At 38.9% G+C, this 26,158-nt stretch overlaps 1 protein-coding gene across 1 annotated transcript in view; it reads left to right on the forward strand.

Annotated features, from left to right (window-relative positions):
- The first annotated feature begins 371 nt into the window (after positions 1-371).
- The window catches only part of znf366 (zinc finger protein 366), a 44,221-nt gene continuing 18,434 nt past the window's right edge, over positions 372-26,158 (forward strand). The window contains 2 exon segments of the mRNA XM_052020005.1: positions 372-468; positions 18,400-19,693. Coding sequence (XP_051875965.1) covers positions 18,422-19,693 — 1,272 coding nt within the window. The 5' untranslated portion in view covers positions 372-468; positions 18,400-18,421.

Consider the following 26,158-nt stretch of genomic DNA (forward strand, 5'->3'; position numbering starts at 1 on the left):
GTGTTTGAATTGAATGTTGACCACCAATAATGGGGGTACAAAATGCTTCTTGTTCACTAAATTTCTCATAGATTGTGCTTAAACTCTTAACTTTCTATAAAAATAACAAACCCCTGTAAGCAAGCAGTGCCCCAATCTAGGCTGGGAATGAAGGTTCAAACCTCTATCTAATTTCCTTTTTTGTTGTTTCCATATGAATCTCTTTTTTTTTCTCAGAGAAAGATGACTATCTGGAGTTTCCTTATTTTTTTGCAGGAAGTCAAAGGGCTGTTGGCTTCCTCTCCCCTCCCTTCCTTCCTTTTTTTCCGAAGGTACTCATCTGAAAAAAAGAGAACGAAGTAATTCTGTTCCTGTTCTCTTTCTTGGGTAGTTTCAAACATTGACGCGATTAGTACGTTCTTTTAATCAAATCTATGTGTGGAGGCTGTGAGGAGCAGGTAGCCAGACACGTACTTTGTAGGCTCACTGGTAAGTTTCACAGAGAAATTCAGATTTCAATTGCTGACATGTAAGTTAATTGAAAGGTAATATCCTTGTGATTTTTAGTCTGACAAGGTAATACTTGTCTAATGAATGCAGTTAATTACAAATATCTAAAACTTCACGGAATTCACATATTGCTATATAGTTCAATGGTTTGATCAGACTTTCTTCATTTGCAAATCAATGGTTCGTAAGGATACTATGTTTTTAGAAAGAAAATAATAGAAAGTTGTTAAGAATAAGTTCTGGGTGAAGCGGGTATTCTGTTCTTTTGCTGATATTGCATATTTAACATACTTCTCAAAAAGGTTGAGATCAATCTGTATAAATGATCAAGCTTTCAGCAAGAACTTCTTGTCTCATTCAGTCTCAGTGATTTAGTCAGGTCTTCAAAACTATATTTTCATGGTTAGGAATAAAACTGTGCCCATGGTCTAGGACGGCCCCCAAAGTAATTTGTGTACAATTCAAAATGTAACATTTGCCTAAGAAAGAATTTACAGATATGTAACTTATTTTGCCAGTTTAAATAAATCAGCAAAGTAATAATAATTGCATCATTTTTAAGCAATTGGTGCATTGTAATAGATTAATGTTCATTTTGATAAATATTTTCAAAAGTTTTGAGATTATCTGATTTTCTGTAACATTAACACAATGCAAAACATTGCATCAATGGCGCAGAAGTCTGCAGAGAGCCACACAATACTTACATTATGTGATGCATTCATTCATGAAATCTGGTTGAAATTTGCACATTCCATTTCAAAAATTCATGAAGTTGTGTGGAAATAATTTTAATAAATATCAATGTTTAAGCACAATATATAACTAAACTGTTTAAATAGTATTTTCTTCTCAGAAGACAGCTTTATTTTACCTAAAATCTTGAATGATTTTTGGAATAATTTTCTAATTTACATTTAAAATTAATCAGAAAATAGTCTGGTAACTTCTATCAGGTGAAGACTGCACACACACACACACACACACACACACACACACACACACACACACACACACACACACACACACACACACACACACACACGCACACACACACACAAGCATACACACAGACAAAAGATTCCCAATAATGTACATAATAGAAGTAATTATTCGGCGGGATAAATTTGCAGTTTTGCTTCAAATGCAGAAGAGCAAATTGAAACTAAAAGACTTAAAAGCAGGAAGTGTTAATCCATTTATCAGCAAATAAAGGTAAATTCCCAGTGCAAAACACAGCAACAGCAAAAGTCTTGTCTCTTTGTCTGTGGAGAGTATCATATTCAAGCCAGCAGAGAAGCCCGGTCAATTTCACTTCTCTATTTCAGTAAATCATTTTCAAAACAGATCACAGAATTTCTACTGATAAATTGACTGCCAACATTTTAGTATTCTGAGGTGTTAGTCCATAAATTTCCACAGCAGATCCTGCATAGCAAGTATGAGAAGAGCTTTTACAAATGCCTAATAACACAGTAGTCAGTCACTCTGTTCCACAAGAACCTAAATAGAATAAAATTTTTGTCTCATAAGGACAATGATTTCTAAGTGAATAAGCACATTTACATACTTTGTTAAAACGTCTGCAATTGAACAATGTATTTCATTCCATGTGAAGTACTTTGGAATGAATCTGAGACATGATCAGGAACAGTATAAGTGTAAGTTCTTTATTTTCTTTAGTAAGTTCTGCTCTGGTGATTATTTTTGACAACAATATTAATGTGATAAGGAAAGATGGATTAGCATTTCTATAATTAAACTACATACAAGCAGGACATGATGGCTTGCTTCACTGGCACCCCTTCCACCACCATAACTATTCATTCCCTCCACCACTCTTGCACCACGGCCATAACTTGTATCAGCTAGAGAGGTCTAGACGACTTCAACAATGCCATCCTAACCCACAACCTCTGCACCTCGAAGGACAAGGGCAGCAGGCACGCGCCACCCTGACATGGAAGTATATTGCTCTTCCTTCAATGGTGCTGAATCTAAATCCTGGAATTGTCTCCCCCAGAGTCTTGTTGGAGTACCTTCACTAGAGGGCTGTAGGATTTCAGGAAGGTAACTCAGCGCCACCTTAGAGATGTGGAATAAATGCTGGCCTTGCCAGTGATGCCCCCTGTTCTGAAGAAATGACTATAAAGACAATGGAATGCATTAATATTGGACTGTGTTTGTAATGGATGCATTACAATATGGATGGATTGCATAGTTCAGCCGGTATTGCCAAGCTTATTCAAATAAATAACACCCATAGGAAATGAAAAGGTCACATTGATGAAATAATGATTTTATGGCATAAAAACAGGCAGCAAAGGAAATACAATGAAAATCTGTAAAGCAAGTCTGCTGTACGGTCTAATTATCAAATTCTGCACTTATCTTTCCAGACCTATGTTTTATTTATGTTTATGCATCGTCTCTGTGGTAACATTGCCTTTTAGTTTGGAACATAGTGGGTACAACTCCCACCTTAAGAGACTTGTGAACATGATCCAGTGTTGCTCTGGTGGAGGTACTGCCTTTTGCAGGTTTGATCTGCTTTCTTAAACAGATGAAAATGATCCCAATTCAGCCATTTGAGGAGGAGCTGGTTTTCTGGATAACACCCACCTCCCCCAACTTCAAAAAATATTTCAAACAGACAACAAAAACAGAAATTCTTGAAAACACTCAGCAGGTCAGGCAGCTTCTTTGGAGAGAGCAAAACAGAGTTAATGTGAAAGAGGTTATTACCCAACTCTGAGCAAATTAGCCATTACTCACATTCCTCTGTGTTACACAAGGTTTATTTTAATTCATTTACAAGATGTGGTTGTCACTGGCATCCATTTATTGTCCATCCTTATTTGCCCCTGAACTGAGGAGACAAGTAAGTCAACCACGTTGGTGGGTTCACCCTCTCCTTTAGCCAGACTGTGTTAGGTTGGCAGATAAGACAAAATAAGATCGGATATCTTTATTAGTCACACGTACATTGAAACACACAGTGAAATGCATCTTTTGCATAGAGTGTTCTGGGGGCAGCCCGCAAGTGTCACCACGCTTCCGGCGCCAACATAGCATGCCCACAACTTCCTAACCTGTACGTCTTTGGAATGTGGGAGGAAAGCGGAGCACCCAGAGGAAACCCTCACAGACACGGGGAGAACGTACAAACTCCTTACAGACAGCAGCTGGAATTGAACCCTGGTCGCTGGCACTGTAAAGCGTTACGCTAACCGCTACACTACCGTGACTGCCCTTTCCTTCCCTGAAGAACATTAGTGAACCAGGTGGGTAGTATGATAGTTACCTTTACTGAGTTAACCTTACTGGCTGCTCTTCCAGTAACTAAGGCACTATGCAACCACGCTCCTATATAATCATTTGTGTATTGGTATTGGTATTGGTTTATTATTGTCACTTGTTCCGAGGTACAATGAAAAACTTGTCTTGCATACCGTTTGTACAGATCAATTCATTACACAGTGCATTGAGGTAGTACAGGGTAAAAACAATAACAGAATGCAGAGTAAATGTGTCACAGATACAGAGGAAGTGCAGTGCAGGTAGACAATAAGGTGCAAGGTCATTACATGGTAGATTGTGAGGTCAAGAGTCGATCTCATCGTATAAGGGAAGCGTTCAATAGTCTTATCACAGTGGGATAGAAGCTGTCCTTGTGCCTGGTGATGTGTGCCCTCAGGCTCCTGTATCTTCTGCCTGATGGGAGAGGGGAGAAAAGAGAGTGACCTTGGTGGGTGGGTTCTTTGATTATGCTGGCTGCTTCACCAAGGCAGCGAGAGGTATAGACAGAGTCCATGGAGGGGAGGCTGGTTTCCGTGATGAGCTGGGCTATGTCCACAACTCTCTGCAGTTTCTTGTGGACTTGGGCAGAGCAGTTGCCATACCAAGCCGTAATGCATCCAGGTAGGATGCTTTCTATGGTGCATTGATAAAAGTTGGTGAGTGTCAAAGGGACATGCCAAATTTCTTTAGCTTCCTGTGGAAGTAGAGACGCTGGTGAGTTTTCTTGGCCATGGTGTCTACATGCTTGGATCAGAACAGGCTATTGGTGATGTTCACTCCTGGGAACTTAAAGATCTCAACCCTCTTGACCTCAGCACCATTGATGTAGATAGGTGCATGTACACCACCCCCTTTCCTGGAGTCAATGACCAGCTCTTTTGTTTTGCTGACATTGAGGGAAAGGTTGTTGTCTACAGTATCTTGTTAACTGTGAAATATTGGTGATGATTAGGGCTTGCAAAAGGTGCTGTATGCAGGAAAAATATTTCTTTCCAGTATTTGCATTGTGGACCCTTTGAGAAAAGGGAAAGCCATAGATCCTTTGACACTAGGTTACTTTGTAAAATATTTTTCTGTATTCCTTTTCACTGCTAGCCTTCAGCTAAATAAAAAATACAAATAACAAATAAGAGCCCGCTCTACTCATTTTAGTGTGATCATGGTTAAAGTGCTATGTCGGTTCCACTTTCCCACTCTATCTCAGATCCTCTGTTGATTGATCTCCGCCTTGTATATATTTCTGAACTAGCCATTCACACCCACAGATTTCAAAAGATTCACAGACCTCTGGGTAAAGAAATTTCTTGTTATCCTAGTCCAAATGGGTGACCTATTATCCTGATTATATGACCCCTAGTTCTGAATTCTTCTACCAGGAAAATACATCCTTCCAGCATATAATTTATCCAGAATTCAAAAAATGCAATGCATTTCAATGAGTTCCTTTATCAATTTTCTTAACTCCAGAACTTAAGCACCAATTTTACTCAATTTCTCCTTTTAATACAAGTCTCTAATCCTGGTATTCAATCCAGTAAATCTTTGTTGCAAACTCTTTAAAGCGAGTATATCCCTCCTTGGGGAAACAAAACTGCACATGGCATTCTAGGTGTAATCTCACTAAAGCTCTATAAAACTGGAGCAGGACGTCCTACTCTTAGGTTTCAATAAAAGCCAATGTATCATTTGCCTCCACTGTTGCTTATTGTTAATGCATGTTAACTTCTTGTAACTTTCTTATGTCCAGATTTTATTGACATCTTCCAGACTCTCATCTTCTAAAAAACATTCTGCTTTTCCATTCTTCCAAGCAAAGTGGGCAATTTCACACTTTCCCACATAATGCTCCATCTTGGTTAATCACTTGCCTGATCTGTAGACCTTTGTGGTCTTTTTGTAACTCCTTAATGTTTACACTCAAATTAAATAACAACTTGGGTGGTCATTGGTCATGGGCTGAAAGTGTAAAGAGAGTGACATGAAATTTCAGGGTCTATTGGTTTAGCTGAAAAAAATACAGAAAGATAACTAACAAGCTATTAAGGGAACCTCAAACAAACTCTTAAATAGACTTCAAAGAAAGTAATTTTTATTTAGCACAACGAAAATATTCATTTTTATTGGAGAGCAGGAAATGTTTTTGATGCTGCACATTGCTTGTTGGAGCTTTAATGCATTGGCTGAAAAGATTTCTTCATCAAAAACAGTTCTCTGGAGTCGTTATATATTTGGATAATAAAAAGAAATCCTAATGAAACATAATAAAAAAAACTTTCTGTTCTGGCTGAAAAAAGAATCCTGTAATGAAACAGCAGTTTTCCATATTAAATGCGAGAAGGAATGGCCTTAAGAGAGGGGTTTTATTTTCACATTAGAGTGGCTCTGTTAACAGATGATCTGAAGCAAATAATACTTCTTGCTTGTAAACATCATCATTATTATTCAAGAAAGCCCTATATCCTCTGAGATTTGGGAGACAGAGCTAAGAGGATCATCTTTAGGCAGAGTTTTATCTCTAAACTCACTCTATGGAAATGTTTATCTCTTCAAACTTCAAATTCTTTATGCATTTTTTGGCACATGACCTAAACTATTTCTTGTAATTTAATTGTTTTTTTTGTTTAGACCTGGTAACATTAAGTCAGCTCCGATGGACCCTGGAGCTCAGCTGATTTAGCTCCTAAAGGATATATAGAGTAGTACTTGGTTTTAAAGGAAAGAATCAGAATATTGGTGGACAACCTTGACATGTTGAATTTAAACCAAGAGACAAACCTTTGTCCTTGTATGAGAGATCATGTGCAATATTTCTCAAAAGTATTTTTCAAAGGTCTTGCTGTCTATTTCAGAGTTTTGATAGTCTTTTTTCCTTGAAGTATCACCTTCAGAAGAAGAAAGAATGGAAAAGTCAAAAGTAAGAGAGAGAGAGGGAGAGAGAGGGAGAGAGAGGGAAAGGGAAAGGGACAGGCAGAGGGAATGGGAGTGGGATAACAGTGAGGGAAGAGGAAAATAAAACTGACTGAGAGATTGAGAGACAGAAGTGGAGAACAAAAAGAATTTAAGATAAATGAAGGACAGACAAAGTGAGAATGGAGAGAAATACAGAAATGATCAGGAGGAACAGAAAAAGAAGTGGAGAATGTAAGATACCCTTATTCTGCATATGCATAAAGCCATGATTTGGTTTTATCTTGTATAATTAAAATCTTGTATTTCTTACTTAATGAAAAGCTTAAAAGTTCATTCCAAGGATGAATCAAGGTTTGATTTGTTATTGGACTGTTTAGCTGACATTGTTGTTTAGGTGTCTTGTCACAAAGAAAAGAATTGTAGGATTTGTTTCTCTTGACATGTTTTCATCAGCTTATTACTAAAACATATGGTTACCCAGTTTTGAGATGGATGGAAAGGATGAGAGTTCTGAAGATAAGGGGTTGTCATTTGTTGTTTTGAAGGAAATACATCCTTTCTATGGCCCTTGTCCTCAAAAGCATGTCTCAAAATCAATGAAAAAGTTAATGAGAAACAGACCATGAAGATCTCAAAGTTTCCCTAAGTTATAGAGAGTCAGGATTGGAAAGCAACAGCAAGAAGCTCCACCCAGATCAATATGGCAGAATAGTTATGGTTTGTACCTGGAAGTTATCAAATGCAAATGAACAGAAGACATTGTGCATCTTTTAATTCTTTTTAGGGTTTCATGGATTGAAATGTGTCACAAGAGAGAGTAAAAATAGAAAAGGGAAAAGGGAACAGGTGAAAGGATTAAAGGAGAGAGAAAAACACAAAGGAAAGAATCTTGTTACAGACTTAAGTAGAAATCATGAGAGTTATTGGCATGATCCAACTCAATTAATTAACATTATTTAAAATCATCATAAAAAATGACATTTGACGAGAGCCCCTTGAACAAAGTCAAGCAGATAGAAGATTATGTGAGTGAGCTATGCATGTGGCAATCCTTCAGTACCTCTGCCATTATTGTATTGGTTGTTGTATTTGTGCAAGCAAGGAACGTTAGACAATGCTGCCTCACTTGGTCTGCAAATCTCCACATTTCTCTGTGTTTTTTCCCAGAACTCCACTGGAATGAGATTCCAAGTTTCTTGCAAAACTAAATCATACAGGGTTTCTTTTCCCAAATGCCTTAGCTGCCTATACACACCTAGACCTATTTATCAGAACAAGTATAGCAGCATGGAATGAGGAACAGATTAATATAATTAAATAATTTGGACAAGTGTCAAGAAGAGTTGCCCTGATATTGTGGCATCATGACATAAACAGGTTTTAGGACACTATACCAGTTCCATTTATTAAATAGGAACCACCACAATATTGTTGTCAAATTAGGCTTCCCTCCTGAAGTAAATCGAAGTGCAATATTATTATTTACATTGACATATTCACTTGGATTGTTGATGTGAAAATCCAAGTAGCATTCATACAAAATAAACTATACCAGTTCCTAGCACTAAATAGTGTGCTGCAGATCAAAGCAACTATCATATGTAATTTCTTCTTGTGGAACTGAGACCCTGTCATGTTTTCTGCTGTTTTGTTAACAAATACATTGTGTCAAAGGCCAAAGCAAGCAGACAAAAATGAGTGTTACTGGGCAGAGAGAAATTCCTATTGAAAGCAATGGAACCTGAGTTCTGCAGCATGTGTGTGCAATTTGCAATAGCTTTAGTCCACCTCTAACCCTCACCCCAGGTGATGATTTTCTATCTTTGTGAATGCTTTCATCCTGAACTACCTCAAAAACAAAATTATACTGGCAGAGTCAGTGATAGAAAGAACTTTCATAATATATTTTACTTTATTAATAGAACCAAGTACAGAAAACTAGTTTTGCAATAGCTTTCAAATCAGACATTTTTTCATTCTGCTGATCCAACTGTCTTGTGGTCAAGCATATTGCTACAGACATAATGAAAGGATTATCTAGATCTAGGTTTCTGGGGTAATATTTCAGTGTGCATTATCTTTATGCAGCCTTGCCTACTGGTAGCATGTGGTGGAAATCTGGATTTTTTTGGTACATTAAAGTAATGGTCAGTAAAGCACGTCTGAGTGTCTGATTTTTTTTTGCTAGGGAGGCCCCATCAGCAACAGTACAAAACCAGAAAATGACAATTTTGTTGTCAGTGACCCTGCACCAGATGTTAACAGGAAGAACAAGCAGAAATGAAGATCATGCTTTTTTTTTCCTTCTTCCTCTATCCTTCCACATAAAACCTTGGCTCTGGGCAGAAAACAAAATCATTTATTTTGCCATCTAGTTTAGCGTTGTCTGCAGATTTGAATAACATTTATTATAGTCCTGTATCCTCTTCACAATGAACAGAACTAATCTCAGAAAAAAACACCATGGGAAATGACAACCAACTTCCAACCACGTGAAAAAATTCTCCTGCCTTATTTCTTCCCTTCCAACAAGTCTTTAATTCAACTTGTACCCTCCCTCCATAATCACTCTTAGTTATACCACATCAATCTTCTTTTGCCATACCAGATCAAAGACTTTCTGAAAACCACACCTACCACACATTGCAATTTTCCTGCCAATTTAACCATGAAATCCATCAATTTCCAAAGAACCAAATCAGCTTTTGTAGGCATAATCTATTTGTTTCCCTGGTTACTAACTACATATATTGTGTCTTACTATTTAATTAAAGGGTCCACAATTTTACATACCAGATTTGTCAACTGTTCCAATATTAAAGAATCATAGAAAATAGACTGCAAAGGGATCCCATTCAATACTTACACTCTGCACAGTTCTTTCAAAGATTATGTTATTAGTCCCATTCTGTTGTTCTTTCTCTCACATCCACACTTTATTTTCTTCTTCAATAATTTATCCAAATCTTTTCTGAAGACTACTAATGAAGCTGTTTCTAACACCCTCTCAGCCACTGTGATCCAAACCAAAACAACTCATTGTGTAAGATATACTTCTTTTGTCATCGTTAGCTGTTTTGCCAATCACCATGAAGTAGAGCCCTCTGGTTATTGTTCCCTCATCCATTAGAAACAGTGGAATAGAAACTTGTCTCTGGTCCTACATGGCAACATATTCGATGGAATCGATTTTGGAAGCAAAATTCAGTGCACTACTGAATTGCAGGTTCTGCAAATGAGAAGAGTGATTGATTTCTACCCCAGTTTTTCCTTAATTACTCTATTTTATGCCCTTTACGATTTCAATCACCTTATCAAACTTCCTGCCAGTATTCTCTGCTTCCATCAATCCTTATATCTATAAATCCTCATCTCTGGGAAACTGTAATGAACAGCTCCGTGCCTTTACATCTTTCCTAGAGTACAGCACCCAGAATTGGATAGAACTAATATTTGATGTAGCTTTAATGCCCTTGAAATTCCGTAGTTATTTACTCTCATGCCTTCACAGATGCATAGGCAGCTGAAAACTAACGATTCACACTATTTCTTTGGAGGTTTCCTATGTCTTCCTTCTGGCAGGAAAGTGTTAGAGATCTCAGGAATGTCACTACCAATGTGCTCACCCTGTTGAATTCCACATGTTCTTCTTTTCAGACAACAAAAAAATTCCAAATTTTCAAGTACCTTAATATTATACTCTGCTGATACAGGCTGCATCCTATGGCATACAACCTGGCTCTTAAGTTTTCTGGTAGTTTTATTTACCTCAGGTTGTAAATGTTTCCCTTAAGTTTTTCCCACATGTGATTAACCTATGTATTTGTCCTCTCATTCCCAACCACTGAAGGTAATTTGTTATTATATACCTTTTACCTTCTCAGCTGCATTAAAAACACATTATATCTTTGGTCACTAAAAATATAGAAATCGTCACAAATTCTGACGCTTCATGTGATCTTAGATAAAAAGAATTTATTATAATATAAATAACTAAAAGCAGTGACATGAGGCAAATATTTTGCAAGCTGTAATATGCAATGGAAGTCCATGGGAAGAGTCAGCTTTCATCCTACTTCCTTCATAGGACATGTGTCATAACTGTTACTCATGATTTGTGAAACCCATGTTTCACAGTGGTATTAAATCTCAGCACAGTCACTGTCTAAAGAGTAATTCACAATTCCAACACAATACTCTTGTCAGCCTTGAGATGGCATCTAGAAATTTTAGCAGCACTTTCAATGGATGCTGAGCCTGTCCCAAGCAGGTCGTGTAAAGAATGAGAAAGGCTGTCTTCATTTCAGAGTTTACTGTGAATAAACTTCAAAAAGTTGTACTCTGTTTAAATATGTTCACTATATGTAAGTAGGAAACTGAACATTAGTACTTAGTACTAATCGGTAATCAGTGAAATGTCTAATATTAGCAATGTGCAGACTATCTTTTGGCAAGTAACATTAAGACTGCATCTCTCAGCCCATGATTTTCCACTGACTTAGTTAGGAGATATGGGTTACCTGAAACTGACCTCCTCCAATCTAGTTTGTTCAGTGCTCACGATGTGGCCTCCTGTACATTGGCGAGACCAAGCATAGATCAGGCGACCATTTTGCAGAGCACCTGTGCTCTGTCTGCACCAGCCATCTTGAGCTTCTGATTGCATGTCATTTCAACTCTCCTTCCAATTCCTACACCAACCTGTCTATCCTCAGCCTTATCCATAAACTGGGAGAACAAAATTTCATATTCTGCTTGGGTAGCCTATAACCCAATGGTATGAACACCGCATTTTCCGATTTCAGGTAACCTCACTTTCTGTGTTCCTTATCCACTCCATCAGTCCTCCCAGGTACTCTCTCCTTTTGTGCACCTTTTGCATTCCTTCTCCCCTTCCCCCACTTGGCTCTATCTGCCCATCAACCACCCCCCCCCCCACCCGCCCTCCCCCATCTGGTTCCACCTATCACCTACCAGCTCCTGTCCCAGTACACGTGTATACTGACCTTTTTCCTTCCCCTCCCCCCGACCCCCTTCCAGTCCTGATGTAGGGTATCAACCTGAAATGTCGACACATCCCTTTGACCTACACAGATGCTGTTTGACCTGCTGAGTTCTTCTAGCAATTTATTTTTTGATTCAGATTCCAGCATCTGGCATCTTTTGTTTCTCCACAAGGAGGTTACAAATGGTTAGAACTGGGTTAAGTGATTGAAAAAGGTCTGGTAAATATAGGGTAATGTAGTAAAATATGAAATTGTCCATTTTGGCAGGAAAAATAAAAAGGAAACATTGTGAGAGATTGCAGAGCTCTGAGATGCAGAGGGATCCTGGTGAATGGTTTGCAGGAGGCTAGTGTGCAGATACAGCAAGTAATTAGTGAAGCTAACAGAATGATAATATTTATTGCTAGATAATTAAAAATAAAAGTATGAGTTTATGCTACAGTTATACAGGACATTGCTGATATCTCACCTGGAGTACTGTGTGGAGTACTGGTTTTATTATTGGAGGGAAGATGTTAATGTGTAGCAAATAGTTTAGAGGAGATTTACTAGACTAAAACCTGGAATGGACAGGTTGACATGATCAAAGGTTGGACAGACTAATATCCACTGGAATTTCAAAGACTGAGAGATGATTTGATTGAAACATAAAAGATCTTGCGAAGCCTTGACAGGATGGATGCGGAGAGGATGTTTCTTTTTGTGGGGGAATCGAGAACTAGAGGTCCTTCTATTCCTCAATATTCCTTAAGGCCCTACTATTCATCCCTACCTTTATTAGTCCTCCCAAAATGCATCTCCTCACACTCATCTGGATTAAATTCCATCTCCCACTGCCTGCCTGCCCATCTTGCTAACTCATGAATATAGTTCTGTAGCCTAACACTGTTTCTCACTCTCAATAATACATTAAATGGCAGGGCAGGATTGAGTGGCCAAGTGGTGCACTCTTGCTTTTAATTTGTATATTCAAATACATTCTTATATTCATTAGATTATCACTAATCTTTTCTCTCAAGTCTATTTTCCTGCCCACTGCCTGTATCCCCTGATTCTCTTCAAGTAGAAAATCAAAATCTGTTGACCTTATCCTTCAATATTCTCAATGACTGAGCATCCAGAGCCCATTGGGATAGAGAGTTTCTTAGATTTGTAAATCCTTGAATGAATGAATTATGGTCCTATATTGGATAACCATATACACTGTGAATATATCGTCCTTATCATAGGCAGCACCTTCTGGGTTCAAGAACGACATCTGTGGGTTCTGAAGTGACTGGTGTATCCTCAGCAGAATCTGCCAGATGTGGAGCATATGGAATTTGACAGTGGTGCTTGTCTGGACTGTTGTACCTTCATTCTGCTGTTTGCACTTGGTCTCCATGTGCTTCTGTCAGTGAGACTTGAAGTGTTTGATGTTTTCCTAGATGTTTCTTCACCAGTTTGAGCAGTCTTGGGCCAAGGACTTCTGAGAATCAATGAGGATGTTACATTTTTCCAAGGAGATTTTGTGGATATCCTTGAAGCATTTTTTTTACCTACTGGGAATCATTTGTCCTCATGGAGCTCAAAATAGATTGTCTATGTTAGGAGTCTAATGTCAGACATGCAGACAGTGTAGCCCATCCAAAGCTGGTTGAGTGTGATCAGAGCCTCAATACAGAGGATACTGGCCTAGGAGAGGATGGTATGTTGGTTCACTTATCATGCTAATCGATTTGGATGAGTTTGTGCAGGCAGCATTGTTGATTCCTCTGCAGCTGTTTGAAGTGGCTGTCACTTGATCTGGCTTGATCTCAGTGTGGAACCATGTGCCCACTGGTGACCATCCCAGGTTGTATGCCATTGTGGAACAGGTGAAAAACAGTAACAAATCTTTGAAAACAGCTGAATTTGAGAAGAATCCTCCATATCCCCACTCAGTCAACAGAGTTATAGACATTTGTGAGGTTAAAAAAGGCTGGATTGGTAGTTTGTGCTCTTGTCTAAATTGTAATTTCTCATGCAGTGAATATCATAATCTATTATGCCCCTTGATGGACAGAATCAGCATTGAGTGGTTGATGGTCAGCAGGGACTCAGTGGGCCAAATGACTGTTTCCACACTGTGTCTCCCTGTGACATTTGGATTTTGTGAAGAGTTCCTATGCCACAGGGAGGAGTGGTCAAGGAAGAGACCTGCTATGGCTTTCCCTGTGGCAAAGAACAGGAAGAAACTTCTGTCATTACCACAATCAGACTCCATTCAAGAGAACTGTCATTAACATTAACTGTCTTTAACTTCTTGGCTGAAGTGGTGTCAATATTGCAATGTGGCTTGGAATCAAGAACACGCCAGACAACTGAGGAACAATAGTCCAGTTGTTCAGTCACTGGATTAGTTATTCAGCAGTGTCACGAACCAGCAACAAAAGAAACACACTGAGCATGATTCAGTGTTAAAAACTATTTTATTAATCACTACTATTGATAATATGTAAAATAAAAGTAAAAATGTTAGTATGTTAGAATTCAAAAATGTTAAACCTCGAACGTTAACCCCAAAACTAAACTCGTCGTGTGTGTGTGTGACAAAGTCCAAAACTCCCAGTTCCTGAATGGTTCTTAAAGTTCAGTTCCGCAAGCCATAAGGTGAAACATGAGCAAGGGCTTCTTCAACAACCACCGTTGTCTGAAGATAAGTGTAGATGTAGAAAAACATAGAGAGAGTACATACGAAATCCAAATGTTCCACGATGGAACCCAAACGACACTTCAGTGTTTACTCGGTAGTGACTTCCTCACCCCGAAAAGCATCCGAACCGTGGTCGTCCACACACAAATACCTGTTTCCTTCTACAGGTCAGCAACAAAGTGAACTCCACCGGATTACTTCCAACTTCCATACATGGATTTCAGTGGTAAACACAGTTATTGTTTCTCATCCATCGATAGAGAAAAACAAGCAGGCTGGTGTCTCTCTCCCTTCTCTCTCTCTCTTCTTCTTCTTCTGCTTCTGACCTCTTCAACAACGTCATTACGTCCTTTATCTTCTATTGACGTAAGCACGCCCCACACACACATACACACACACTCTCTATCTTAAAGGGACTTTCACTGAGTCCGTAACAGCAGGCCTTGACTGACAATCCAGTAAATTAGTTCAAATTCCACTGCATCAGCTTAGGAATTTAAATTCATCCTTCTAAATAATCTAACATTTTTGTTATCGCCAACGTCTAGTTCAGGAGAGATGAGAGGAAGTTGAAGTGGAGCTGAAATGCTGGCATGGACTATTGGGCCAACTTGTCCATTTCTGTACTTTATTTCCTAAGTAATTTTCAAAGTGCTCCTTCCAGTGGTTGCTGACCTCACTGACCTTGAGGAGCTCTCCTCTTTTCTTAGCTCTTTGCAGGTGGGTCCTTCAGCGTTTAGGCCAAAGTTAGTCTTACAGCAATGAAAAATCCACAAATGTCATGGTTGTCAGTGAGTTGTTAGGCATTCTGTCTTTTTTTTCACTCACCATCTATTCTTTAGGTCTGAAGATTTTTGTTGTCCTTTAGCCTTGATGCTTGTAGATCTGTTCTTTATCCTTGATCTGTGATGAAATTTCCTGATCAAGAATGTGTCTTTCGTGATGGAGGTGATGGAGCAAATGAGATAGTGGCTGCTAATTTAGTTACAGTTTTGGTGATGCAGGCAATGATAAAGTCTATCAGGTGGCAATGTCTGGATCTAGACTGCTGCCATGAGGCCTGGTACTTGTCCCTCTGTTGAAACAGGATGTTGGTAATGTCACGTTCATGTTATAAGCTTTTTGTCAGGAGAAGAGTCCATTGGGGTTGGCTTTCCCTGCTCCTTCCTGCTAGACTTACCTTTTCAGGGGCTTGTGTCCAGTCCAACTCTGGGAGTTAAATCACCAAGGACAATCCACTTGTCTCCCATTGGAATTCATGTCAGGGATTGCTCTGAGTTGGAGTAGAATTTCTCTTTGATCACACCTATAGCTTGCAGCATATGTGCTGATGACTGCAGGGTGCTGGTTGAGTTCTAGAATAAGTCAAAGGGATATGGGCTGGTTATTTATCCCACAAGGGAGCCAATGAGGTGCCAGATTAGTTCATTTTTGTTGGGGCATCTAATCCTATCAGAACAGTATTCTTCTTCTGATTTTCCCTTCCAGAAGGAGATCTAACCATCATTTTATTCCTTAAGTTGGCTTTTCCTGCTTGTTATATCACAGAGCAGTGATGTCAGTGTTGTAGATTCTGAGTTCCCTGAGTATGACTATAGCTCTTGGCCCTAGGTTGCCCAGCCTGAGCTGACAAGTTCTCAACAACTATCCTGTCCTCTGGTGCTATCATTGACAAATATCAATTACAATAGTTTCTGTGAACAAAGATCACTTGTGAGAGCAAGTAGGATCAATAGACCCCCTCTTACTGGTGAATTATTTGATTAAGATGCTTAAGTTTCTTTGTACTAATTGGTTTGAAAATCGATTGATGAGTGGAGCTTGCTTTACACTGAGTTAACTCTGGAGGTGGGATAAATTCTGTCACAATTGTCGTCAGGAAGCTAAATGAAGAAAATTGGCAATCGTTGACACACCTAATTTTTTGTATAGAAACGCCTCCTGGAAGCATGGAGATGTAACTGATAACTATCAGATAAGCATATCTCCAATTTTCTACCCACTCACTAATAGAAGAAGTTAATCCTTTTCTTTTTAATTACGTACTTTTATTATTATGTTGAGCATTTATTAATTTTCTTGACAACTGCTTGGCAAGATAGAACTCCCATGTCACCTGTCAACCCATGCAACTAGATAGCCACAAAAACAACATTTAGGTCATAACAACACTCAGCAAAATTTCAAACTGGGCTGTCAATTTGACTCCAATAATTTTCCCAAATATCTCACGATAACCATCAATCAGATAACTTGGAGGACCTTCTGACCGTTTTTTTTAGTTTTATCCCCATGCAGCAATCTGAAGATGATTCTCCAAGACTAGAGGTTTTCAATGTACACCTGATCTCACCACAGGAAGTATTTCACTAGATCTCTATTGGGGTTGTGAAGGTGCCAGAGCTTGAACGTCATGGGTTAAAGTTTATCTCCAAAGGCTTGAACCCTTATCTAAAATGGTATTCTAATTCAGTTCCTGGGAGTGCTGAACTGACAGGGGATCAACTTTTGGATGAGATATATAACTGAGATCCCAACTGTACCCTTGGGTGGTTGTTGAAGACAGCTGGGCAAAACTTGAAGGAAAGCAGAAGAGCTCTTTTGATTGGTTAATTGTTACTAATCTTTCAATCAAAATCTGGCAAATTTGTAGAATCTATTCCAAAGGTACATCATCAGCTGTACAGTGTTTTGGAACATCCTAAGGTCATGAAGGGCACTCAAAAAAATGCAAGTCTGACCTTTTATTTTTTACTGCTGAAATTCTTCCTATATCATTTTAAGTCAAATTAAATCAAAGCACTCAAAGGCAGAAGACTAGGATATCTTTGTTAAAAATATGTTATGATATTGATAGATGCTTACATACTTCTCTTTTAAGTTGTCTTTTTCATTCTCTATCAAGATATCTCTTCAGAATGCTTTTCTGACAATGATTAGAGGAGCACATTCCTAAAACAAGAGGTAAAAGCCTGATCTGTCACAGAACCTGGAGTTGAGTTTCTATTTATTAATGCAACTCAGGCTGAATCAACCTAATCAGTGTAAAAGATTAGGGAATTTCAAATATAAGTGAACTTCCTCCAAAATCACCTCTAACTGTTCTGAACTCAATCTGTTTTGCTGCTTCACAATTCAGTTTCACCAAGTCTAGTTACACCCCAAAAGTTGGCGAGTTCCCAAGTTGAATTTGTGAGATTCCACCAAATGTGTTGGTTAGGAAAGGCTCTTTATTTTTTTAAAACACAAATACCAGGAGCCATATCTTAAAGGCTTTTTGATCTGAAAGAAATACTCAACTGGCTAAGAAACTAACCAATGAAACCAGTAACTAAGTCATTCACTGTGATTTTAAATAAGCTATTTAAGGTGGAAGACTTAAAACCTTATTGGAAGTATTTTTGGTGAAAAATCTATTTTCAGTTGAATTAATACTGTATTACAATTATATAATTGTGGTTGTTCATTAAACTTTTACATTAATGCTTACACAAATTATTTTTAACTTAAATTATATACTAGTTGGCACAATTTCAAATTAACTCTAAGTGTAATTATGCCAAACAGAACATGTACATGATGTTTCTCATAAAATGGTTATTCTTAAATGATTTCTATCAAGATCCCTTTTGACATGGCACATTATAAACATTTATTCATAAATCAAAACCCATCTTAATTTTTAATACCTCATGTAGAGGACAATTTCTAAATTTTGTTTTATTTATTGGTTTTTCATGATTCAACATTTTTACCCATCCCTAGTTGCTGTCAGAAAGTGGTAGTGAGCCATCTTTTAAAACTATTGTTTTTTTTGTCAAGCTTCACTAACTTCACCACCAGTTTCCCATTGGGAATGAACAGAAACATGAATTTTTGGGGAAAAAAGATAAAGATCAGGCAGGATAAGGTTTAACCTGGACTACCAGTTTTCTATCATCTATTTATTTATTTTACTCTTTGGTGAAGGCCAAATTCACCACTGATTTTTCATTTTTGTGTTATTTCCTCTATTTTAAGGAGAGAAGTTGCATCAACATCAATGGAGAACAAGCACACGAATGAAAATAATAAAGACATACACGTTTCCAGAGATGTGAAAGAAATACGGACTTCTCCACACTTCCCCATGCAGCCTCTCCCACTAACCATAAAAACAAACAAATTTACAGCCTTTGAAGATGATGAACCATCAATTCCCTATTCTGGAAATGACACATCTAATGGAGGCATGGAAGGATTCTCAGCAAACTCTGAAGGAGGATCTCGTAAAAGGAAAAGTACTCCCACAAAAGTAATTCATGCTGTTCATTCAGAAGACTTGCCAAAAGATGTGGAAGAAGACATCAAAGTTGAATTGCCATCACCAAAACCCATAAGCCAAATGATAGATTTGAGCAATGTAGGATTTCAGCTGTTCAGAAATTTTGATCACCAAGACACTATGTGCTTGAAGCACGAGCCCATTAAGCATAACGTAATGTGGCCTACCAGCCCTCTGATGGTGCATCCTTCTCGACCATACTTTGCCAATCTCCCTCCAGAATTCATGCTTCCTTTTGTTATGGCACCATCAAGTCTGCATCTTAGATATCCCCTTTACCAAAATGCTGCTCTGAGAAATCTTAATGCAGGTACCACTACCCCAGAAGAAAAGAAGAGCGCAGTCGAGAGAGTTGATGTTAACATTCAGATTGATGACAGTTATTATGTTGATGTAGGTGGCAATCAGAAACGTTGGCAGTGCCGAATGTGTGAGAAGTCGTACACATCCAAATACAATCTAGTGACACATATTTTGGGACACAGTGGTATCAAGCCACATGCTTGTTCTCAGTGTGGAAAACCCTTCAAGCAGTTGAGCCACCTGCACACTCACATGCTCACACATCAGGGCACCAGGCCTCACAAGTGTCATGTTTGTCACAAAGCTTTTACTCAGACCAGCCACCTCAAGCGACATATGATGCAGCACAGTGACGTGAAGCCGTATAATTGTGGCATTTGTGGGAGGGGTTTTGCTTATCCGAGTGAGCTTAAAGCCCATGAAACCAAACATGCAAATGGCCGGGATAACATTTGTGTTGAATGTGGACTTGACTTCCCCACCTTAGCCCAATTAAAGAGGCACCTTACATCTCACCGAGGACCAACCCTGTACCGTTGTGATGAATGTGACAAAACTTTTCAGTACCCAAGTCAATTGCAAAATCACACAATGAAGCATAAAGATATCCGTCCATATATCTGCACTGAATGTGGGATGGAATTCATTCAATCTCATCACCTCAAACAGCACTCCCTGACTCACAAGGTAGGAATTTACTGTGAAATAAAGGATATTACTTTAAAACCTTCTCAAAGGTGTGGACAGAAAAAATAATTCTCTACAGCAGGAGGCGATAACATTGAAAATAATTCCTTCTTAGCACTATTCTCAAACTCCAGGCTATCCAACATTCCTTCCCGGAACACCATGTTAGCAAGTATTCTTCATGATTCTCTCTCCTCATGCACTTTTCTATTCTCATTTAAGTCATCATCACTCATCTCCTCGAAAAAACAACTATTGTCCACTCTGTCCTTACAAGCTAATATCTCATCTCCAGACTCATTTTCATTTCCTTCATAATGTTGATGCCACCTGATTTCATGTCCATCTTCATGGAGCTCCTTGCTTGAATCTTTCCAATTAGTTTTCCATCCCTACCCAAGTAGCAACATGGCTTTTATCAGACAATGGTTTTATCAAAATCATTCACCAAGAAGAAGCATGGGATTCTGCATCTGGAAAGGACAAACAAGGTAAGGGAATACAGTATCAATGGTAAATTTCTGAGGTACAGAGGAACAGAGAGACCTTGGAGATGTCCACAGATCCCTGAAGGGAACAGGACAGAAAGCATAGAGGATACCTCCTCTTATTGAGTGTGTAATTGGCTAAAGGTCAGGCTGTTGTGTTACAACAGTATAAAACTCTAATTAGCCACAGGTAAAATACTGTGCCATGCTGGGAGACTACATGATAGCATTTATAGAGGGTAAAGCACAGGTTCACAAGGATGCTGACGTAGCAGAAGGAATTAGTCATGAAGAAAAATTGGGTAGGTTAAAGTAGTTTTCTTTAGAGCAGGGGAGTCCAAGGGGGGATTTAATTGAAATGCATAAAATAATGAGATAGGGTGAGATATTTCGCTTTCCAGAAAAGTCAGTAACTAAAAGTTGCAGATTTAAAGTAGTAGATAGAAACCTTAAAGAGGAATTGAGGGGAAAATGTTTTCATTGAAGAAATGATTAGATTTGGGAAGTCACTGCTTGATCAGGTGGTGACAGTGATTGGATGGACACTTGATGTGCTGTAACCCATAAAGCTATGAATCAATAGTTGGAAGGTATATTGGTCTGAATAATTCATTTTGTCCTGTAAGGAAACAATGGGCTAAATGGCCTCCTCTGCTGTGCATTCCTTAAAGTCTTTTATTCACTAATTCTATGAAATCCTGACTGCTTGTGACAAATATAATCTATTTCTCCTCAGTCCTTCTCAACCTGCCTGCAGTCTGTAACATGATTGACCCTGTTCTCGTCCATTGAGTCTCCACTGTCATCCAACTGGGTCAGATAATTTTGTCAGGTTCAATTGTCACTCATTCAATTATAGACAGAGAATCAGCAGGAATGGCATCTCTTCCCATTCCCATTCCCATGGGAACGCTCTCCAAGAATCCAGCCTTGTCCCTTTCCTATTTCTCACCTACATGCTGCCCCTTGCTATTAGGGTGTGAGTTCCCACAGGTATATTGATGACACCAACCCTACCTCACCATCACTATATCTCTTAACCCTTCCCAAATATTAGGAAAACCACAGCCATTATCCCCAGTCCCCACTGCTAACTCTATTTCCTGGCCAATGAAATTGTCTGCCATTGAAACTGAGAGCATCATAGAGTGTACAGCACAGAAATGAGCCCTTCAGTCCACCATGTTCATGCTGACCATTGTGCCCATCTATACTAATCCCATCTGCCTGCATTAGGCCTGTATCTTTCTATGGTTTTCCTGTGCCTGTCTAGAAGCCTCTTAAATGTTGTGATGATATCTGTCTCCACCGTCTCCTCTGACAATGAATTCCAAATGTCAACCACTTTCTATGTGAAAAACCTTCCCCTCTGATCCCCTTTAAACAACCTCCTCTCAACTTATATCTGTGCCCTCTTGTTTTTGATACCCCTACCAAAGGAAAATGATTCTTACTATCTACCCTTTCAATTCCTCTCATAATTTTATATACCTTTACCAAGTGACTCCTCAGTCTCCTTCACTCCAGGGAAAACACACTCAGTCCATCAATCCAATCTCTCTTTATAAATAAAGCCCTCTGATCCGGGCAACATCATGGTGTATCTCCTCTGCACCCTCTCCAGCACAGTTTGATCCTGAGAAATTTGAAACCCCAGTGGCATATTTGTTTCTGAACTTTAGGATGCATTCTCACACAGTCCAACTATTCCCACCCTGTAACGTCACCAGTTTCACTCCTGCTTCAGATCATCTGGTGCTGAACTCCTCATTTTTGATTCTGTTATCTCTAAATTTGTCCATGACTCTTAATATTTACAGAGTGAACAATTAGAAACCAGTAACTGTATTTGGATTTACAGAAGGCATTGCATACAGTGCCACGTTAAAGTTTACTGCACAAGATAGTGAGGGGTTATATATTGGCATAGAAAGGGGATTAGCTAACTAACAGAAACCAGGATTGGATAATTGAGTTATTTTCAGGTCAGCAATAGAAAATAGTGAGGTGATACAGGGATCAGTGCTGGGGCCTCATATATTTATGAAATGTCCAAGTATAGTGTAGCCAAATTTTCTGATGATTCAAAGATAGGTTGGTGAGCAAGTTGTGAGAAGGGCACTAAAGATTAAAGATAGGGCAAAAAATTGGCAGATGGAGTCTCATATGGGAAAATGTGAGGTCATCTATTTTGGAAGGAAGGATGAAATGCAAAAAAGAATAAGACTACAAAATGTTGCAATACATAGAGATCCAGGGATCCATGAAACACCAAACATTAACAGCATGTAATTAGGAAGGTAATAAAACGTTTGGCCTTTACTGCCAGGGGTAATGATATAGAAGTAGGAAAGTGTTAATGAAACTTTACAGAGGGCTTGCAGGGCCATACCAGGAGTATCACGTAAATAGACTCCATATTTAAGGAATGATATATTTGAACTTGGAGGCAATGCCAAGAAGGTTCACGAGGTTGACTCCCAGTATGATTAGGTTGAGGATGAAGAGAGGTTGACATAGTTGGGCCTACACTCATTGAAGTTTGGAAGAATAAGATGTGATTTCATTGAAACATAAATTTCTGTGAAGAATTGACATGGTAGATACTGGGAGGATGAGTTCCCTTATGGGAGTCTTGAGAACTTGAGAGTATAGTTTCAGAATAAGTGGTCACCCACTTAAGGTGGACATGAGGAAGAATTTCTCCCAGAGGAACATGAATCTCTGGGATTCTCCACCTCAGAGAGCTGTGGTAATTGAATCATTGAGTATATTCAAGGTGGAGTCAAAGGGTATGGGTCGAGAGTGGGAAAGAGGTGTTGAGGCCAAGACGGAATCAGTCATGATCTTATTGAATGGTGGAGAGAGCTCAAGTTGCTGTTTAGTCTCCTCCTGCTTCTTATGTAACTGTGAACTTGAGGCTATCCAAAATTCTGCTGCCTCTGTCAACTCCTGCCAAGATCCATTCATCTATTAGTCTTGTGTTTGCAACCCACGTTTTGTCCCAGCCAAGTAATAACTCAAACCTCATTTTCAAATGCATGCATCTCCAGAATCTCTCTCAGTCCCACTTAGCTTTGAGCTATCTCTGCTTCTCCAGTATTGGCCTCTTGATTGGCCACTGATTTGATTGCTCCACCATGAGTGGTCATTCCTTCAGCTGCCAAGTCCTTGAGCTCTGGAATTTCCTCCTTAAACTTCTCCACACTCTTTTTGAAATTACCTTTTGATACTCATTCCTAACATCTCCTACCGTGGCTTGGTGATAATTTTGTTCAGAGACCTTCCACTAAAGTGCCTTGAATAAAAATAGTGATGTTAAAGGTATTATAAATGCAAGTTCTGTTGTTGATCTTTTTCATGTTTGCAATTAAATCGAATCTTTTTTTTTAATTGTGTTCACATTGAAGACTTTATGGGCTTATTCTGTGAAGTGACAAGAAGCCTAATTATGAGTAGACTTTAGACATCTTCCAATCCTTCAGACACTTTTCAGAGATGCATGGACTGCCCCATCTGAGATTTTGATGTGCCAGTGATTGAAGTGACTTATTATATTAATTTTTGTGGGAAGTTGTGCAGAAGGACGGACTTGGTTACAAAGAGCTAATTATCAGGAATTGATTGCAATGCGGAGGAAAATGGAGATACTGTATCTGAGAATCCTCAGCCACATTTGGGTCACAGGAAAACTCTGCCTGCTCCAGGTTCCCTCCAGAATTTACCACAAGTCAAAATTCACTTTAAACTTGTTAAAAATAAGGCACAGAAATCCAAATAGAGGCAGCAAAACCGGCGACTCCTTTAACTGCTGCACCCTGCCCGAAAGACATTATGAACCTGTAAATCTGAAATGAAAACAGAAAACGTTGGAACTACTCAGCAGGTTAGGCAGCATCTGTGACATGGCAATCGCATTTCATGTCAGTGACCTTAAATCAAAACCAGTAAAATTTAGAAGACAGGCAAGCTTTGCAAAGTAAGGGGAGAGGTGGGGGAGAGAGAACAGAGAATGTCAGTATTCTCTTTGTTCTCTCTCCCTGACCTCTGCCCTACTCTGCAACTTAAACCTTACCTATTTTAACACCATGGTCTTGACTGAGAGAATGTGGTGACAGTGTATTAATGCAGGTAATCTATTTGGAGAAGGTGTAAATAGAAGGGGGGGGCACAGAAGAGAGGGAAAGAACATTAAAATCTACATTGGAACGATGAAAAATAAAACACAACAATCACTGGAAATATGAAATAAAGGAGAATGCTGGGAAAAAAAATTCTTTTTTTCCGAATGCTTTAAAATGGCTGCCGCTTTAGTGTCAAGTTGATCCCCAGCTGTCCCAAGGTAGCCCTTTCTAAGCCTCCTTTCCTACAGCACGTTGGCCAAATCTATGCAACATATTGACTGTGACTTGACCCTTACCACCCTGATTCTACCACCCTTACCCCCACAGATTAGGGCTGAGCATCAACAGGGCCAAGGCCTCATTATTTGGTGTTCTCAATACCAAACATGAATCAGGTGTGAGCATTCAAGAATCAATATTTGAATAGCTTTTCAAATAGAAGTGTTGTGAAGGTAAAGGGATTATAAGAGCATTAAAGTGAGAAAAAAAGACATTCAACCCTTGGGTGCAACTTCATCTAAATATTATTCTTGTACAATCTGCCTCAGTACAAATAAAAATCAAAAAACTGCAAATGCTAGAAAATGGAAATAAAAACAGATTAACATTGGAAACACTCAGCGGTCAGGTAGTATATGTGGAAAAATAGAAATAACATTTCAGGTCAAAGACCTTTGTCAGACTGGGAAAGAGAGAAAACAAGTCAGTTTTAAGTTGCAGGGAAGATCGGGGAGGAATGGATCAGACAAAGGGAATGAAAATTTAAAAATTTTCAGCTGTACACAGTACTCCAAGTGCAACCTAACCAATGACTTGTACAGTTGCAACATGACATCCTAACTCTTATACTCAGTGCCTTAGCCTATGAAGACAAGCAGGCCAAATGTCTTCTTCACTACTCTATCCACCTATGTTGCCATTTTCAGGGACGTATGACCTGTACATCAACACTCCTGAGGTTCCTGCCATTTACTGACTATATCCTGTAGTATCTGATGCCCCGAAGTGCATTACATCACACTTGTCTGGATTAAATTCATGTATAATGGAATTACCTTGTCTAGTAAATGGTTATTTTCACTGGCAGAGAAAGGGTTGCATTGGAAAGAGGAGTAAGGGAAATTCAGGGCCTTTCAATGGTCCTGTCAGGTCACTGGAATTTAGTTGTGTGGATTATGATTGCTTAGAGGGGTTGAGTGGGTTGAGTCATGACTGGTGGCATGTGGGGTAGGTTAAGGGTGCAATCAGGCTGTGATTTGGTTGAGGGGACCTAATCAAGACCTGCAATAAGGGGTGGATAGTCCAAAGTGTAAGTTAAAATCTTAAAAAGCAGCTACGTTGGGAGGACCAGGCTTCAAACACCACAGTCAGTTCCCCTTAAAGTGGCACAGATGCAGGCTTACACTTGTGAAAGTTGGCCATGTAGGCATAAATTAATTTTAAGCAAATGACATTCAACCCTACCTTGAGCACTGCCTGACACCAACATGCATCCTCAAGTGTCTCCACTTGTAGGCACATAGTACACATGAAGGACCTGCAACAAATTTGACATCCCATAAGATCCATAAAATGAGTACCTGATTGTACTTAGTATTTTTGATTAAATTTTCTCACATAACGCACTGATCCTTACACTACTTCAAAGAATTCCTATTCTATAATCTTTTCCCCATTTAATAAGACATCCAAATCCTGATACACAATTGCAGAGAGCCAGCTCAATGGATACAAATCATTTAATTATCTCTAATTTTAACCATCTTTTAAGCAATTAATTTTTTTAAAAATTGGTCTTCTTCAGGCACCCTTCCCTGACTGATGATCTGCCATGTTATTCATTTCCTCCCCAG

The sequence above is a fragment of the Pristis pectinata genome, chromosome 7, assembly GCF_009764475.1.
Source record: "Pristis pectinata isolate sPriPec2 chromosome 7, sPriPec2.1.pri, whole genome shotgun sequence".
Taxonomy (NCBI): Eukaryota; Metazoa; Chordata; class Chondrichthyes; order Rhinopristiformes; family Pristidae; genus Pristis; species Pristis pectinata.